Source organism: Salmo trutta, chromosome 6, assembly GCF_901001165.1.
Source record: "Salmo trutta chromosome 6, fSalTru1.1, whole genome shotgun sequence".
Lineage (NCBI taxonomy): Eukaryota > Metazoa > Chordata > Actinopteri > Salmoniformes > Salmonidae > Salmo > Salmo trutta.
This window is the reverse complement of record NC_042962.1, coordinates 34,939,029-34,956,647: the sequence shown is the minus strand read 5'-3', so window position 1 is coordinate 34,956,647 and position 17,619 is coordinate 34,939,029. Positions and strand designations below refer to the sequence as shown.

General features: G+C 45.2%; 1 protein-coding gene across 2 annotated transcripts in view; it reads right to left on the bottom strand.

Moving 5' to 3' along the window:
* Positions 1 to 11,988: 11,988 nt before the first annotated feature.
* LOC115195872 (cadherin-18) overlaps positions 11,989 to 17,619 on the bottom strand; it is a 215,520-nt gene continuing 209,889 nt past the window's right edge. For both annotated transcript variants that reach the window (XM_029756194.1, XM_029756193.1), the window contains exons 11-12: positions 16,093 to 16,347; positions 11,989 to 12,818 (exon numbers count right to left, since the gene is read on the bottom strand). In XM_029756194.1, coding sequence (XP_029612054.1) covers positions 12,298 to 12,818; positions 16,093 to 16,347 — 776 coding nt within the window. In that variant the 3' untranslated portion in view covers positions 11,989 to 12,297. The remainder of the gene's footprint in view (positions 12,819 to 16,092; positions 16,348 to 17,619) is intronic.

Here is a 17,619-nt window from a genome sequence, read left to right as displayed (position 1 = left end):
GGACAGTGCGGGGCCTGAAGGGGAGGTACTGGTGGCCCACCTTGGCTGAGGATGTCCGGCGTTATGTCTCGTCCTGTTCAGTATGCGCTCAGTGTAAGGCTCCTAGGCACCTACCTCGAGGGAAATTACAGCCCCTCCCTGTTCCACAGCGGCCATGGACTCACCTCTCGGTGGATTTCCTTACGGATCTCCCGCCGTCTCAGGGGAACACGGCGATCCTGGTCGTTGTGGACAGGTTCTCTAAGTCCTGCCGTCTGCTCCCTTTGCCCGGTCTTCCTACGGCCCTGCAGACCGCGGAGGCCCTGTTCACTCACGTCTTCCGGCACTATGGGGTGCCCGAGGACATCGTATCTGATCGAGGTCCCCAGTTTACGTCCAGGGTATGGAAATCGTTTATGGAGAGGCTGGGGGTCTCGGTCAGCCTGACCTCGGGATTCCACCCCGAGAGTAATGGGCAGGTAGAGCGCATCAACCAGGATGTGGGCAGGTTCCTGCGGTCATATTGCCAGGACCGGCCAGGGGAGTGGGCGCAGTTCGTGCCATGGGCCGAGATGGCCCAGAACTCTCAGCGCCACTCCTCCACTAATCTGTCACCCTTCCAGGTGGTGCTGGGGTATCAGCCGGTCCTGGTGCCATGGCAACAGAGCCAGACGGAGGCTCCTGCGGTGGAAGCATGGGTCAAGCGCTCTCAGGAGACCTGGAACGCGGTCCAGGAATGTTTAAGGAGGGCGAGCGAACGACACAAGGAGAGCGCTGACCGCCACCGCAGTGACGCCCCCGTGTTTAACCCGGGGGATAGAGTCTGGCTCTCGACCCGGAACCTGCCTCTCCGCCTGCCTTGCCGGAAGCTGGGTCCGCGGTTTGTGGGGCCGTTCAAAGTCCTGAGGAGGATAAACGAGGTGTGTTACAGGTTGCAACTTCCTTCGTATTACCGTATTAACCCCTCGTTTCATGTGTCTCTCCTCAGGCCGGTGGTAGCTGGTCCGCTGCAGGACAGTGAGGTGCTGGAGGCCCCCCCGCCCCCCCTGGACATCGGGGGGAGCCCGGCGTACACAGTCCGAGCCATCCTGGACTCCCGACGTCGGGTAGGGGGCCTGCAGTACCTCGTGGACTGGGAGGGGTACGGTCCGGAGGAGAGGTGCTGGGTTCCGGCGGCGGACGTTCTGGACCCCCCTATGCTGTTGGACTTCCACCGTCGCCGACCGGATCGGCCGGCGCCTCGCCCTCCGGGCCGTCCCCGAGGCCGGCGTCGGCGCGCGGCTGGAGCCGCGCGTCAGGGGAGGGGTACTGTCACAGGATCCAACGAAAGTGGCGCCCCTCCTCGGTCGGGCGGCGCTCGCCGGTCGTCGTCGCCGGCCTATTAGCTGCCACCGATCGTTGTTTCAGTTTCGTTTAGTTTGTCTGTCTGTTCCGCACCTGTTTTGTGTATGTCATTAGTGGGGACTTATTTAATGTGTGTTTTCAGTTGGGATTTTTGTGCGGGATTGTTTGTTGTCCACTCAGGACGGTGGGCCTGTGAATGTAGTTGCTTCGCTAGTCGTATTTTGGATGTTTTTGTGTTTTTGTGTTTTGTGCTGGCTGACGTCTTATTTTCTCTCTTCGGACCGTTTTGCCCTGTGTTTTGGGTTGGTCATTATTATTACGCGCCCTTCTGTTTTGGCGTGACCAGTTTGTTGCCGGAGAAAATAAAGACTGTATACTTTACCTCTGCTCTCTGCGCCTGACTCCAACCACCACTCCTAGAATCATCTGACAGTCTGACAGATTTTGATAATTGAATGGATCATTTAGCATGTGATGGCTCACACGATGAAATAATGTTTAGAAGTTGTTGTCATGGTTGTCATAGGGTAAAGTGGACCAAGACGCAGTGGGGAAATGTGCACTCAGCTTCTTTTTATTAAATGGACAAGAAGGTGAACCAAAACAACACGTACACAAAAAAAACACAACGACTAATAACAGGCCGGTAAGGCACAAAGCTATACACAGCACAATCTCCCACAAATACTAAAACAAACACATACCTATTTATAGAACCCTCAATCAGAGGCAACGAGAAAACACCTGCCTCCAATTGAGGGTTCAACCCCCAATAAACTAAACATAGAAATACAAAGAACTAGACTAAACATAGAAATACATAAACATAGAACAGTGCCCAAAACCCCGGAATAATAAATTAAACACACCACTAAACACACAACCACCCCGAACCACATAAAACAAATACCCCCTGCCACATCCTGACCAAACTACAATAACAAATAACCCCTATTACTGGTCAGAACGTGACAGTACCCCCCCCCAAAGGTGCAGACCCCGGATGCACCTCACACAAATAAACAAAATAACCCCAAAACAAAAATAAATCCCCTAAACTAAAGGGAGGGAAGGGAGGGTGGCTGCCGTCAACGACTGCTCCTGTGCTACACCCCCCCTCCCCAACCAACCTATACTGGAGGTGGCTCAGGTCTACTTCCCCCGCCCAACCTGTCCACCCCTGCTGAATGCTCAGGGCTGTAGAGTGTCTCTGGGAGCTCCGGACTGTAAGCCGACTCTGGAAGCTCCAGACTGTAGGCAGACTCACTTGATTCCGGACTGTAGGCAGACTCACTCGGTTCTGGACTGTAGGCCGACTCACTCGGTTCCGGACTGCAGGCAGACTCACTCGGCTCCGGACTGCAGGCAGACTCTCGGCTCTGGACTGCAGGCAGACTCACTCGGCTCCGGACTGCAGGCAGACTCACTCGGCTCCGGACTGCAGGCAGACTCACTCGGCTCCGGACTGCAGGCAGACTCACTCGGCTCCGGACTGCAGGCAGACTCACTCGGCTCCGGACTGCAGGCAGACTCACTCGGCTGCGGACTGCAGGCCAACTCACTCGGCTCCGGACTGCAGACCAACTCACTCGGTTCCGGACCGTAGGGCGACTCTGAGAGCTCCGGACCGTAGGGCGACTCTCCTGGTTCCGGACAGTGGGCCGTCTCTCTTGGTTCCGGACAGTGGGCCGTCTCTCTTGGTTCCAGACAGTGGGCCGTCTCTCTTGGTTCCGGACAGTGGGCCGTCACTCTTGGTTCCGGACAATGGGCCGTCTCTCTTGGTTCCGGACAGTGGGCCGTCTCTCTTGGTTCCGGACAGTGGGCCGTCTCTCTTGGTTCCGGACACTCTGGACGATGCACTGTTGCCCAATATTCTGGACGAGGCACTGTTCCCGGACATTCTGGACGAGGCACTGTTGCCCGATACTCTGGACGAGGCACTGTTTCCGGACATTCTGGATGAGGCACTGTTGCTGGAAGTTCTGGACGAGGCACTGTTGCCGGAAGCTCTGGACGAGGCACTGTTGCCGGAAGTTCTGGACGAGGCACTGTTGCCGGAAGTTCTGGACAAGGCACTGTTGCCAGAAGTTCTGGACGAGGCACTGTTGCCGGAAGTTCTGGACGAGGCACTGTCATCGGAAGCTCGGGACTGGGCTGACGCACTGGAAGCCTGATGCGTGGGGCTGGTAGTGGAGGTACTAGACTGGGGACACGCACCTCAGGGCTAGTGTGGGGAGCAGGAACAGGACGTACTGGACTGGGCTGATGCACTGAAAGCCTAGTGCGTGGGGCTGGTACTGGAGGTATCAGACTAGGGACACGCACCCCAAGGCTAGTGTGAGGAGCGGGAACAGGATGTACTGGACTGGGCTGACGCACTGGAAGCTTAGTGCGTGGGGCTGGTACTGGAGGTATCAGACTAGGCAGACACACACTAAGGCTAGTGCGAGGAGCGGGAACAGGACATCCTGGACTGGGCTGATGCACTGGAAGCCTAGTGCGTGGTGCTGGTACTGGAGGTATCAGACTGGAGACACGCACTTCAAGGCTAGTGCGAGGAGTGGGAACAGGACATACTGGACTGGGCTGATGCACTGGAAGCCTAGTGCGTGGTGCTGGTACTGGAGGTATCAGACTGGAGACACGCACTTCAAGGCTAGTGCGAGGAGCGGGAACAGGCTGAATTGGACTGGGCTGATGCACTGGAAGCCTAGTGCGTGGTGCTGGTACTGGAGGTATCAGACTGGAGACACACACCTCAGGGCTAGTGCGTGGAGCGGGAACAGGACATACTGAACTGGGCTGATGTACTGGAGGCCTGGTGCGTGGTGCTGGTACTGTCTTCACCAGCCGGCTCGCACGCACCTCAGGACACGTATGTAGAGCTGACTCAGGTGACATCAATTTACGGACACGCTCTGTTGGGCAATTGTCGTGCCTAATACACCAACACAGTAGCTCTCTCATAGTTTTCATCTCCAATTTTCCCACCAACTCCTTAATAGTCTCTGCTTCGCTCACCTCCAATTTTACCCCGACTGGCTCTGGTTCCATCCTCGGCTCTGCCGATCTGTCCATGTGCCCCCCCCAAAAAAAATATTGGTGCTGCCTCTCCGGTTTGAACGCCAGCCGTGTTCCCCAGTAGCGTTCCCGGTCCTCACCAGACTTCCTCCATGGGTCCTCTCCGGCCAAAATCTCCTCCCACGTCCAAAACTCCCGATAGTCCATATGATTCTCCCGTTGCTCCTTACCCCGCTGCTTGGTCCTTGGTTGGTGGGAGATTCTGTCACGGTTGTCGTAGGGTAAAGTGGACCAAGACGCAGCGGGGAAATGTGCACTCAGCTTCTTTTTATTAAATGGACAAGAAGGTGAACCAAAACAACACGTACACAAAAAAAACACAACGACTAATAACAGGCCGGTAAGGCACAAAGCTATACACAGCACAATCTCCCAAAAATACTAAAACAAACACATACCTATTTATAGAACCCTCAGTCAGAGGCAACGAGAAAACACCTGCCTCCAATTGAGGGTTCAACCCCCAATAAACTAAACATAGAACTACAAAGAACTAGACTAAACATAGAAATACATTAACATAGAACAGTGCCCAAAACCCCGGAATAATAAATCAAACACACCACTAAACACACAACCACCCCGAACCACATAAAACAAATACCCCCTGCCACGTCCTGACCAAACTACAATAACAAATAACCCCTATTACTGGTCAGGACGTGACAGTTGTGAAGAGTATAACAATTTCACTGAGAATCAACTCATCAGTTTTGATCAGCAAGCCATGTGCATCTAGTTAAAGTTGTACTTTTGCAATTTGCAACCTCTTACATCTACACGTTCCGCAAGCGGAACGTCTGCTCCAATATCCAATGATGGGCGGGGCGCGAAATTCAAACTCCTCTAAATCCGAAAACTTACACTTTTCAAACATATGACTATTTTACAGCTATTTAAAGACAAGACTCTCCTTTATCTAACCAAACTGTCCGATTTCAAAAAGGCTTTACAGCGAAAGCAAAACATTAGATTATGTCAGCAGAGTACCCAGCCAGAAATAATCACACAGCCATTTTTCAAGCTAGCATATCATGTCACATAAACCCAAACCATAGCTAAATGCAGCACTAACCTTTGATGATCTTCATCAGATGACACACCTAGGACATTGTGTTATACAATACATGCATGTCTGTTCAATCAAGTTCATATTTATATCAAAAACCAGCTTTTTACATTAGCATGTGACGTTCAGAACTAGCATTCCCACCGAACACTTCCGGTGATTTTACTAAATTACTCACGATAAACGTTCACAAAAAGCATAACAATTATTTTAAGAATTATAGATACAGAACTCCTCTATGCACTCGATATGTCCGATTTTAAAATAGCTTTTCGGATGAAGCACATTTTGCAATAATCTAAGTACATAGCCCGGCGTTACAGGGCTAGCTATTTAGACACCCTGCAAATGTAGGTTTGGTCCCAAATAATCCATCGTTATATCCAAACAGCGACGTTTTGTTCGTGCGTTCTAGACACTATCCCAACGCTAAATCTCGGCCACGAGCATGACGCAAAATATGACAAAAAAATTCTAAATATTCCATTACCGTACTTCGAAGCATGTCAACCGCTGTTTAAAACCAATATTTATGCAATTTATCTCGTAGAGAAGCGATAATATTCCGACCGGGAATCTGCCTGTCTGTAAACTGAGGAAAAAACCGAAAGCCGGGGGCGGGGCGTGTCACGCGCCTAAGGCTTAGTCCATTGAGTGACCACTTAGCTTTTGCTCTCCTTTGTTTCAGCCAGGGCTTTGAATTACGTCATTCCTTTTTTTCCCGGGCTATGAGACCTCATTGGAGACGTGCGAAGTGTCACGTAAGAGCAGAGATCCTTTGTAAACGATAGAGATAATAAAGAAGGGCAAGAAATGTTCAGACAGGGTACTTCCTGAACAGAAGCATCTCAGGTTTTTGCCTGCCATAGGAGTTCTGTTATACTCACAGACACCATTCAAACAGTTTCAGAAACTTTGGAGTGTTTTCTCTCCAAAGCTAATAATTATATGCATATTCCAGTTTCTGGGCAGGACTAATAATCAGATTAAATCGGGTACGTTTTTTATCCAGCCGTGAAAATACTGCCCCCTAGCCATAACAGGTTAACCCTCCTGTTGTGTTCGTTTCATGCTAATTCATTCTGTGTTCCCAGTCCAAAATTACCGCCACATTATAGCTGATTATAAATCCATAATAATAGATATATTATCACCAAATGTTGTGTTCGATCTTTCTATCAACTTAAGTTCTTGTGAACATTACAAGTTTTGAACTTCTATTTGCTATTTATGGCCTGTAGGCCTCATTCACCTGAACTCATACAACTAGTTTTGAGTATAAAATGCATAATGTATGGATTAATGTATGGATTATGTCTGGAGTGTCATAATGGCATGAAAAATTGCCCGACCAGACGCTGCATCCCATGAACTGGTGGTAGATTCGTTTCTGGATCTGTACACACCAGCCAAATTCAAGAGACCCACGTATGCTTGGACGTCTGTCCAGTCTACCTCCTTCCAGTTGTCTTTGTAAACGCGTCTCCCCTCCAGGTTGGTTATGTTTTGATTGACTCTGTCAGGAACAGTTCGAAGCAGGATTTTATAGCATCAACCCGGGATATGGCGTATCTCGTTGGCTCTGGGGTCATCCTGATAACATTTTCAGCTGACAGCTGACCTCTCCTCTCAGGTGGGGAAGAAGACCAGGACAAATTGCCATTCTTTGACCGGAATGAAACAACAACCTCAGCAGGGCCTTCTTCCTCATCACAGGATTGTTCCACATCGGTTGTCTCGGTTGTCTCCACATCAGTTGTCTCTGGATATTGTTTTCAACTTCTGACACTTCCTCCTCTAATGCATCTTCACTGTCAGTTTCCTGGCCTCTCCTCCTCACTAGTGTCATGATCAAAGATATGATCAAGAGCCTCACATACAGTATATTGTTCGGTCATTGTGTTGCCACAGAATGAATTGTGAGCAAGGCCTCAAAAAGCTTGATATACCAGAGCTGTGGAAAAAAGTTATATATATTATTGAAACAATGTTGCGATTGTCTGTGAGAATGCCAACAGGTGTGGTTCCCGTGGGGGAAAGATTCTATTGGGGAAAGGCTCCCATGGGGGTTGCCATGGGGGTTGCCATGATCAAACACACATGCACGTGGGGTCTGGGGGAGAAAGGGTGTCCATCTGATGAATGGGCATGTGCCTGAACTCAATTTAACACACTAATTGTAGTCTCAGCCATTCATTTCTAATGACCGGTCATTTTTGACAGGGAACACCACAGGTGTACAAAAGTTAATTAAAACATCCAAAATTTAATGAGGGTTAAATTAATAACAAATTTAAATCTGGTGTGAACAAGAAACTAGTTGTTCAGAGATTTGAACTTATTATTTTGAAAAAATTATTCTCATTTGAGAATTGAGCCAAAGCGATTGAGAAAAACTGTAAAATAAAATGTCAAACACAACCACCAACTGTTTTCTTGTATCTACCGACAGCGTCTCGGTGTAGTCGGATGTACACTCTGCCCACAGTCGTCGCAACCCAACTCCACCGAGATGTACACTAGCGTTCAAAAGTTTGGGGTCACTTAGAAATGTCCTTCTTTTTGAAAGAAAAACAATTTTTTGTCCATTAAAATAACATCAAATTGATCAGAAATACAGTGTAGACATTGTTAATGTTGTAAATTACTATTGTACCTGGAAACAGCTGATTTTTAATGGAATATCTACATAGGCGTACAGAGGTCTATTATCTATTATCAGCAACCATCACTCCTGTGTTCCAATGGCACATTGTGTTAGCTAATACAAGTTTATCATTTTAAAAGGCTAAGAATTGTACCCATGTGATTGAAAAAAATTTAAGATGAATGGGTTTGTGTGTCTGTCTACAGTTCCAAGGCCTTTGACTATCCTAGTATTTTCTGTCTGGTCCTCAAATTTTGAATGACAACATAGATTTACAATGAATTAATCTGTCATTCTGTTTCTATGTGGCATCACAACCCCTGGTCAATATGACACTTTTTCACCGTTTTCTTCTTGAAGTGAAATGTCAGCATCATTTTTTTTTCATAACTCATTACTTTTTCCAGCGCAAATAACACTGTCTACTTTAAGTTTGGTCGTGGGTTGGCTTTTGAAGATGGGTTTTAGGTCTTTGATGTCTTCCATTTCACCTTCAGACACTTTGAAGGCTAATGAAAATTCAGAATATGAAATGATAGGCCCTCCTTTAATCACATATTTATACCCTGTGTCCGTGATGCCTGGCAGGCTGTTTGTGGTCCTCTGGGGAGCCTCTGACCTCAAATGCCATGAAAGGCCTCTCAGTATTGACTCTTAAGGCCAAGCATTACACAACCACTCAGCTCAGTGTGGACATGCCCACACACACATACAAGTCAGGGAGGCACACACATGCATCAACTTCCATAAAATCTACAGGCAATGCTCTGAAGGAAATAGGGTACTATTTGTGACACCGACTAAATCTACTCCTTTTCATAGAAAGCTGGTGTAACCCAAACCTATGGTGTGCAGAGATTTCATCACTTCTGACGTCAAAATGTAAAATAGGGTAATTTTCCATTAGCTTACCTATGCACACTCAAACACAATTCAATGCACAATTTGGCATCCCCTACAAGAAACCCTTTGTTATATTACAATCCATTAAACATGCTGTTAAGATAGTTTCTTAACTACAATCTTTAAGAACTGTGCTTGCCTAATTACCAAACATGTGACTAATTGATGTGAGATTAGGGTAAGACTTTACTTGACAACCAGTGTCATAACATGTCATAACCATGTCATAATATGTCATAACAGCTGACATAGCTTGTCATAACCTGTCATAATATGGTCATAACACTGTCATGATCCATATATTTACACCTGTTGGGACATATATTGCATTATTTAATGGCTGGGTATGACACCCACATAAGAGTGTCAAAACCCACATTTATTCAAATGTGTTTTTTCCCTGCCAATAAGTATTTTGTTGTTGTAATGAATTCTTTACAGTCATGCTTTTTATTCATATTTTAAATAACTTAAAGAAAATACACTTTATGACAATGTCAAGAAGCATTATGACCCTAATAATCATATAAGCCAGATAGACCTATCATGTACATGCCCTTACATCAGTCATCAGTCAAAAAGAAGGTGTCTTGTCATGCTCCTGAAATCTTCTCCTGCAATCATCTCAGTCATCAGCAACAGAGCTTTGGGGTGCACAAATACAACAATCATTTAATATGGTCAATTTCAGAAAATTGTATATAACATAAACTTACTGTTGACAAGTAGAGTATGGTGTAATGGAATGTTTTGTCTTGTGTGGTAGGGTTTGTGGGTTTTGACACTCTTATGTAGGTGTCATAACCAGCCATAAAATAACACAATATATGTCACAACAGGTCTTAATATACTGTATGTGTCATGACAGTCTGATGGCCCTATTATGACAGGTTATGACAAGTTATGTCAGCTGTTATGACATTCTGATATGCTATGACGGTGTTATAACGTGTTATGACACTGGGTGTCAAGTAAAGTGTTACTGCGATTAGTTATGCCAGTCAAGTATGAAAAATATCCCCTCGTAAAAACTACAAGACTGTTCTTTTCTCTACTGGATTTACTCTCTGCACTGTATGTTAGGCATAAATGTAAAGAACACACACACACAAAACAGTGCACTGTTTATACATCACACAGCACGTTGCCTTCTGGGTCAAAGGTATTGCATCCTGTTTAAATGCATTTTTTATTACACATTTATAAATGTGTTGATTGCGCAATTACATCAATTAGAGCTGGTAAGTGATTTCCTTTCCCCCCAGTGAGACTGGAACACATTGACTCTGACATAATCAGGTGGACAGGGAATCAAATTTGAAGTGGATCCAATGCACAGATGCACATACATAAATACACAAAGACATGCAAAGACACACACGTGCACACTCATAATGATAATGATACTCTCTGCTCCATCTTCCCGTGCTGGATTAAAATTCTTTCAGTTCTCATCTCTGCCCCAAACCAAGCCCCAGTAACTCAGAGCATTTATCCATATCCCAATGTTTTAACACCGATGTGACTCACTTCACTCTCTTTTATACTATACCTGTGAATCTGGGAGAAGAGAAGGATAATAGACAAAAGAAACAGAGATAGCAAGTGAAGGAGAGAGAAAGAGAGAGAGAAAGACAGTTATATAGAGGTATAGCATCAGAGGGGCAAGAGGGAGAGAGAGAGAGAGAGAGAGAGCGAGATGGAGGGGGAAAAGAGACTGTAAGGGAGAGAGAAATAGCAAAATAAAGAGCGAGAGCATGAGAAAAAGAAAGAATGAGAGAGAAAGCAGAGGGACTGAAATATTAATCAGTCTCTCATCCCTTCATCCAGCCCCTGTCAGTGTCTCAGTAGCAGCCATGCAGTTCCAGGAGGAACTTATGACAGACAGACCATAGGAGACTGATAGCTGGCTAGGTTCAAGGCTTATGTTGAAAGGGGCAGTGCAGCCCAAAAAATAGATTTTCCTTTTTTGGTTTTATGATGTTCACACTATGAAGTTGAAATAACACTCTGAAATTGTGAAAATTATAATTCCCCTTGTGTGTAAGAGCTGTTTGAAAAAAAAGCCTGGAATTTCAGCCTGTTCAGGTGGGATGGAGTTTTACGCCCAGATCATGATATCACAATTTGATCTCATTATTCTGACCAATGACCAGTCATCATTTATTTGCAAATGTACCCTCCTCTAGAGTCTAAAAGTCCTATCTACCAATCTGGGCTTTGTATGTAAATATACTGTACTTCAATTTGTGTCAACACGCCCACACAATCAGACTGAGCATTTAAATGCAAAAAGGAGTCTCAGGGAAATAAATAATTAAACATATATCTTAAGTTATTTTCATGAAATAAGCACACACAGTAAAAAAGCTGCAATAGTGCATCCCAAATGGCACTATATTCCCTATATAGTGGACTATTTGACCAGGCCCCATAGGGCTCTGGCCAAAAGTAGTGTACTAGGCCTAGGGAATAGGGTGCCATTTGGGACGAAGGTTCAAGGTCTATAGGGACCGTGTTTTATGGACCATGATAAACTAATGCAACATCCTTGATTCCCCTCTGATGTAATTTTTCAGAATAGTATTTTATTTTCTTAACATGAATGTCATGACTCTCTAATGCAAGGTACAGTATAGTACTTGACCTTTATCTTATTGAGGCAGACAGTTGTACATACTGGTATAAAATTAAAAGCCCAGTTAGTGGCGGTTTTGCAATCAATATACATTTTAAGAAGAATTGTTGCTATCTATGTTGTAAAATTGATTAAGAAGCATTAGTGTCAATTTAATTGTTGTTGTGTGGTGCCACACATGACCAGCTGTAATGATTGTTTAGAATAGATAAACCTGAAAGTGAAGGTTCAATATAACTTTTTTTGTGCATTAAATGCATAAAGCTTTGCTTAATGATGTCTATTCTAAGATAACCTTTCATCTTCAGAAAAAAAGTTGACACTCCGTTTCACATATATCCACTCATATGGAATTAAGGACTTTATTGAGCAATAAAAAATATACATCAGGAAAAATATTTTCCTTTTTCCGTTATCCTTAATATTGTTCTACCCCAAAATCAATCCATCCGCATATTAGACCCATGTTCCAAATGGAAAACTGAAAAAAGGGGCAGTCTGTAATTCAACAGTAAAAGTAGATCAGCTGGAACGAGTTCAAAAGCATTTCTATTTAATAGTTTTAAAACAAGTCGAGGAGGAGGACAGAGAGAGAAAAGTTTTGGTTTTACAGACGGTGTGACCGACGTTGACAGGCTAGGTCGCCACTGTCACATCTGACTCTGCTACATCCGTATCCTCCCCATAGAGTTCTGCCAGTTTCTGAAACTCAGGCCCCCAGTCGTCCAGGTAGTTATAATCTTGTTCTGAGTGTGTTCCCGGGGAGTCCAGAGAGCTGATGGAACCTGTCGGAGACATTTGACCCTCATATGCGTAGGTCTGGAGGGAGTCATATGGAGGCCCGCTAGTGTCCATGTCCGACTCCACCAGTCTTTGTTTAATAAACTCCTGCACATCCACCTGGTTCAGCTCCGGGGGACTGTGGCGGCCTCGGTTTTTCCCGCGTTGTTGGGCCGCCTCCGGCCGGATGTCCCGTCTGAACTTGAGCTCCTCAGCGGCGGCGGGGTTCCGTAGGGTGATGATGTCGAAGGCCTCAGTGTCCTCCTCGCCTCCCCCCTCATCGTCGTATGTTACCACATTCTCGCGGACGTCCTCCTCGGAGATGATGAGGGGCTCCTTCTTGCTCCGCCGCAGGGTGATGAACAGAACCACGATCGCTGGAGGAAGACAAGGAGAGACGTCGTCTCAACATCAACAACAGTAATAGAAACAACACCAACAACAAAGCGGTAAAGAGAACTACGATTGCTGCAGAAGAGTGACAAGCAAAAACACCATGCCAACAACAACAGTAATGTAAACATCAGAAGTAATGGAAACAGTAATGGAAACAACAACAACAAAACGGTTGGTTTCACAACACCACATCTTATCAGTAGAGGTTCACTACAATATCCAAGTCTGATGGCAATGCTAATGCCATGCTCTGCATGCGGTGTCACTGTTGGTTATTAATTCATAATAAATTAACATGTTATGGGTCGTAAACAGCTAGAAAAATTAAAGCTCTGTATTCGTCTCAAATTGCATCCTATCCCTATATAGTGCACTACTTTTATCCAGGGCCCATAGGGCTCTGGTCAAAAGTTGTGCATTATAAAGGGAATAGGGTGGCATTTGGGATTCAGATACTTACTCTATAGTTAAAGTACCTCAGTCAATATCATAAAATGGAGTGGAGATGGTGTTGTTGTTATTGTATTTTGGCTGAGCATTCCTGTTAAATCTGTTCCAGAGATGCTCAGTCTATAATGAGAAGATTCTCATAGCAGCTTGCATTGAGAGCATCATTACAGCTAATACCAGTGACGGCTAATGTGTATTATTGATTTACACTCTGCAACATGCATCTAGCTCCTGTGCCCTGATGAAGAATCAGGAATGAATATGCATTATTATAAAAAAATGGTGAATGTTTCAGAGCCTACGTTCCAAATGGCACCCTTTTCCCTATATAGTGCACTTTTTTTGACCAGGGTCCATAGAGTTCTAGTCAAATGTAGTGCACTATGTAGGGAATAGAGACATGAAGTGTCCTTCAAAATAACCTTGTTACCCCTATAGCAGCAGTGATGTGTGTAGCTAGGCTACATCCACAACATCTGATGATGATGTGCATAATAGTTTATCTAACTCGCAAATGAACTTGAGGAGAATACTTCATTTGCTGAAGTAGAACTACTGTATCATGAACTTGTACTGGAGTTAACGGGGTTATGGTTTCTGCATTAATGATGATGCTAATAAAACGGTCATTCAGTGAAATGACCAAGCAAGTAAACTCTCACCTGCGTCTCAAATGGCTCTATAAAACAGAGCACTATTGACTAGAACCAATATGGCTCTGGTCAAAAGCAGTGCACTACAATATGAAAGAAATAGGGTGCCATTTGGGATGCAGCCTCAGTATAGTCAGTAAAATGACATCATCCTGCTGCATTGGCAGACCAATAGAGTACTCCTTTCCATCCCTGTGAAACAGTTATGCTGAGAGCATCAAAAGGGGAAATCTTTGTATCACAACACTATTTAACTTCTCCTACAGGTGTTAATAGCTATTAACTATTTAACATCAGACACACATATGGCAGCTAGTTAGCAAGCTACCAGTGTCAATGTTTTAGGCACTCTATTTCAGGATGACACACATTTTAACACATGCAAAGTGAGAGCTTTCTCATCTTTGATGAATTAACACTGTCTTTGTGTGTGTGTGTGTTGTGTTCTCCTGCTAAAAAAAAGAAAGATTCTCACCCTGTTGTGTTTCTATAGCATCTATACATCACCCCTTCTCCCTTCCTTTCTGTCTTTTTCTGTCTCTCTGTCTGTCTGTCTCTCTCATGCCCGTGTTCAGGCATGAAACAGCTTTGTCTCACACTAACACTCCCTTCCCCACCTAATCTCCATCTTCCTCAACTAGCCAAAGTAACTCGATAAGCCTTCTCTCTCTATCACTCTCCCTGTCACTTTCTCTGTCCCTCCCTCCGTCAATCTCTCTCCTGCTGATGATTAGTCATGCAGGTGCAGTCTCTTGCTCATGCATTCACTCCAAACAGTGATGATGGCCTTTAGTTGCTGTGAGCCTCAGACTCTGGCAATGCCGTGCTGAGACTGCTGATATGAATATGCATCACCTTCACGCACCGATGTCCACGGACAATCAAGGGAGAAGGGGTGATTGTGAGATGGAAGATTCTGTTAATTATACACACTCTCTCCCCTGTCCTACTGCTGTTCTGTTTGCTAGAGAGACTCTTTGTTGGTATTCGGCAGTGGTGGTAGTGTTGTAATCCCTTTACTGAAAAGGGAAAGCTGTTAGTTGTTTTCTGTGGGAACTTTCTATTTGATCTCTTATTATAAAGCATTTACTATACAACACATTCATTTAAAGCTGGAATCCTTAAATGGGAACTCCACTCCAAAACTATATTTTGGTAATTTTTTCATTAGTCCGGTGTTGATACAGTCAAAACATGTTTTGCATGTCACCAGTCAAGTTTGGAAGATATTTGACTTTCAAGAAGCAAAGTGTTTTGTATCATCATGATGATGGGGCCGGTGACACGTTGCTTCTTGAAGGTCCAATATGTTGAAGACTTGACTGCTGACATGTAAAATATTTTGGAACTGTATCAACAGTGGACTAATGAAAAAAATACTAAAATATCATTTTTGAGTGGAGTTCCCCTTTAATGGTGAAATGTCCACCTCCTTTGCAATAATCCCCTTCATTTTCTTTTTACTCTGACATCATTGCACACGCAAACAGCACACTTTCTCACCACGTTGGCCAATGCTCCTCACCTCCCTTTGGTTTACAAAACAAAAATGTCTGCGGGAAGGACAGTGGCGCTGTTTTCCCTACTGCGGATTCTATCTTTAACTTAAATAGTGTGTTTTTCCAAAAGTAGTAAATACAGAGGAGCAAAACATTTCTGGATAGGTTTAACACAGCTCTATCCCTCTTTATACACCTTTCTCTCAAGTCTCCTTGTCCTTTCCTTTACCTTATTCTATTCTCCTCTCAGTCCATCTTTCTTCACACATCCATCTACCCATCTGGCCCAATCTCACTCACTCTCTGTTCTCTACTTCTCCATCATCCTGACCTTCTCCCTATCCTCCCTCATTCTACAACCCACCTGTGTCCTTCCTCACCCTTCCATTCATCCCTTTTAAAGTATCCACCCCCTCCTGCTGCTCTCCTCCCTACCCTTCACCATGCCTCTAGGCGTTCTAACGCCCATACCCTCCACCACCATGCCCCTCAGACAAGATGCCCCCCAGGTGTTCCACTACCGTGCCCTAAGGCATGATGCCCCCAAGGCATGCACCCATCCTCACCACTATGCCCCTCAGGTGTGATGCCAACCAGGCGGCCCATACCCTCCACCATTCCCCTAGACTTGCTGTTACCCAGGCAACACCTACCCAGCAGGATGACGATGCACAGCAGGATGGCGATCAGGGCCCCCGTGCTGAGGCCTGCCGAGGAGAGGAGGCCCCTCTCATCCTGGCACGTTTGCACCCTCCCTTTGCGCTGGCACGGGCACACCCGCAGGGTCAGTGTGCTAGTGCCACTCAGCGCTGGCTCCCCACCATCCCACACCACTATGGGGAGCTCATATAGCTCCTGGACGAGCCGACTGAACTGCCTCCGCCGTGTGATGATGCTCGCTGTGTTGTCTGAAAATGGAGAGAGAGAGAGAGAACGAAAGAGAATGCATTCATTAGCGCAAATTAGCCATGTTGGCGGGGAGCAGAGGACTCACTCAGGAATAGTAGCTTCCCAGGCCACACTTCCCATTAGGGGGGATTCTGTCTAGAGCGCTCCACTCGGACCCGGATTTTTTATGGAGATATTGAGCAAATGCACTTTCACTTGGAAATACAAATGCTTCCGTTCCAGGATATACACAATCAGGCTTCCTCTCTCTCTCAAGCTGGTAAATGTCTCTCTTTGCATCTGTTGTCTTGATCTGTTTGTTGTTTTAGTTTTTTTCCAGAGGTAGTTCTTAACAAATCAAAATGTATTGGTTGCATACACAGTTTAGTAGGTGTTATAGCAGTGCTGTGATATGCTTACGTTGCTATCACCTATCAATGCAGTCAAATGTCAAGCAATTAAAATGGTTTTTTTGTTGTTGTTTTTTTTACACAAGATAAACTAAGAATGTCCACCAGTATACAGTTGAAGTCGGAAGTTTACATACACTTAGGTTGGAGTCATTAACATTTTTTTTCAATCACTCCAAAAATGTGTTATTAACAAACTATAGTTTTGGCAAGTCGGTTAGGACATCTGCTTTGTGCATGACACAAGTAATTTTTCCAACAATTGTTTACAGACAGATTATTTCACTTATAATTCACTGTATCACAAGTGGGTCAGAAGTTTACATACACTAAGTTGACTGCCTTTAAACAGCTTGGAAAGTTCCAGAAAATGATGGCATGGCTTTAGAAGCTTCTGATAGGCTAATTGACATCATTTGAGTCAATTGGAGGTGTACCTGTGGATGTATTTCAAGGCCTACCTTCAAACTCAGTGTCTCTTTGCTTAACTTCATGGGAAAAATCAAAAGAAATCAGCCAAGTCCACGATAAGCTCCTTCATTTTGTTGATGTTGAGGGAGAGGTTATTTTCCTATTACCACTGTCGAGGCCTCTATCCTCCTCCCTGTAAGGTGTCTCGTTGTTGTTGGTAATCAGGCCTACCACTGTCGTAAGCAACCTTGATGGTTGAGTTGGAGTCGTGCATGGCCATGCAGTAATGGGTGAACAGGGAGTACAGGAAGGGGCTGAGCACACATCCCTGGGGGGGTCCTATTGTTGAGGATCAGCTGGGCAGAAGTGTTGATGCCTACCCTCAACCTGGGGTCGGCCCGTCAGGAAATCTAGGAACCAGTTGCAAAGGGAAGTGTTCAGACCCAAGGTCCTGAGCTTAGTGACAAGCTT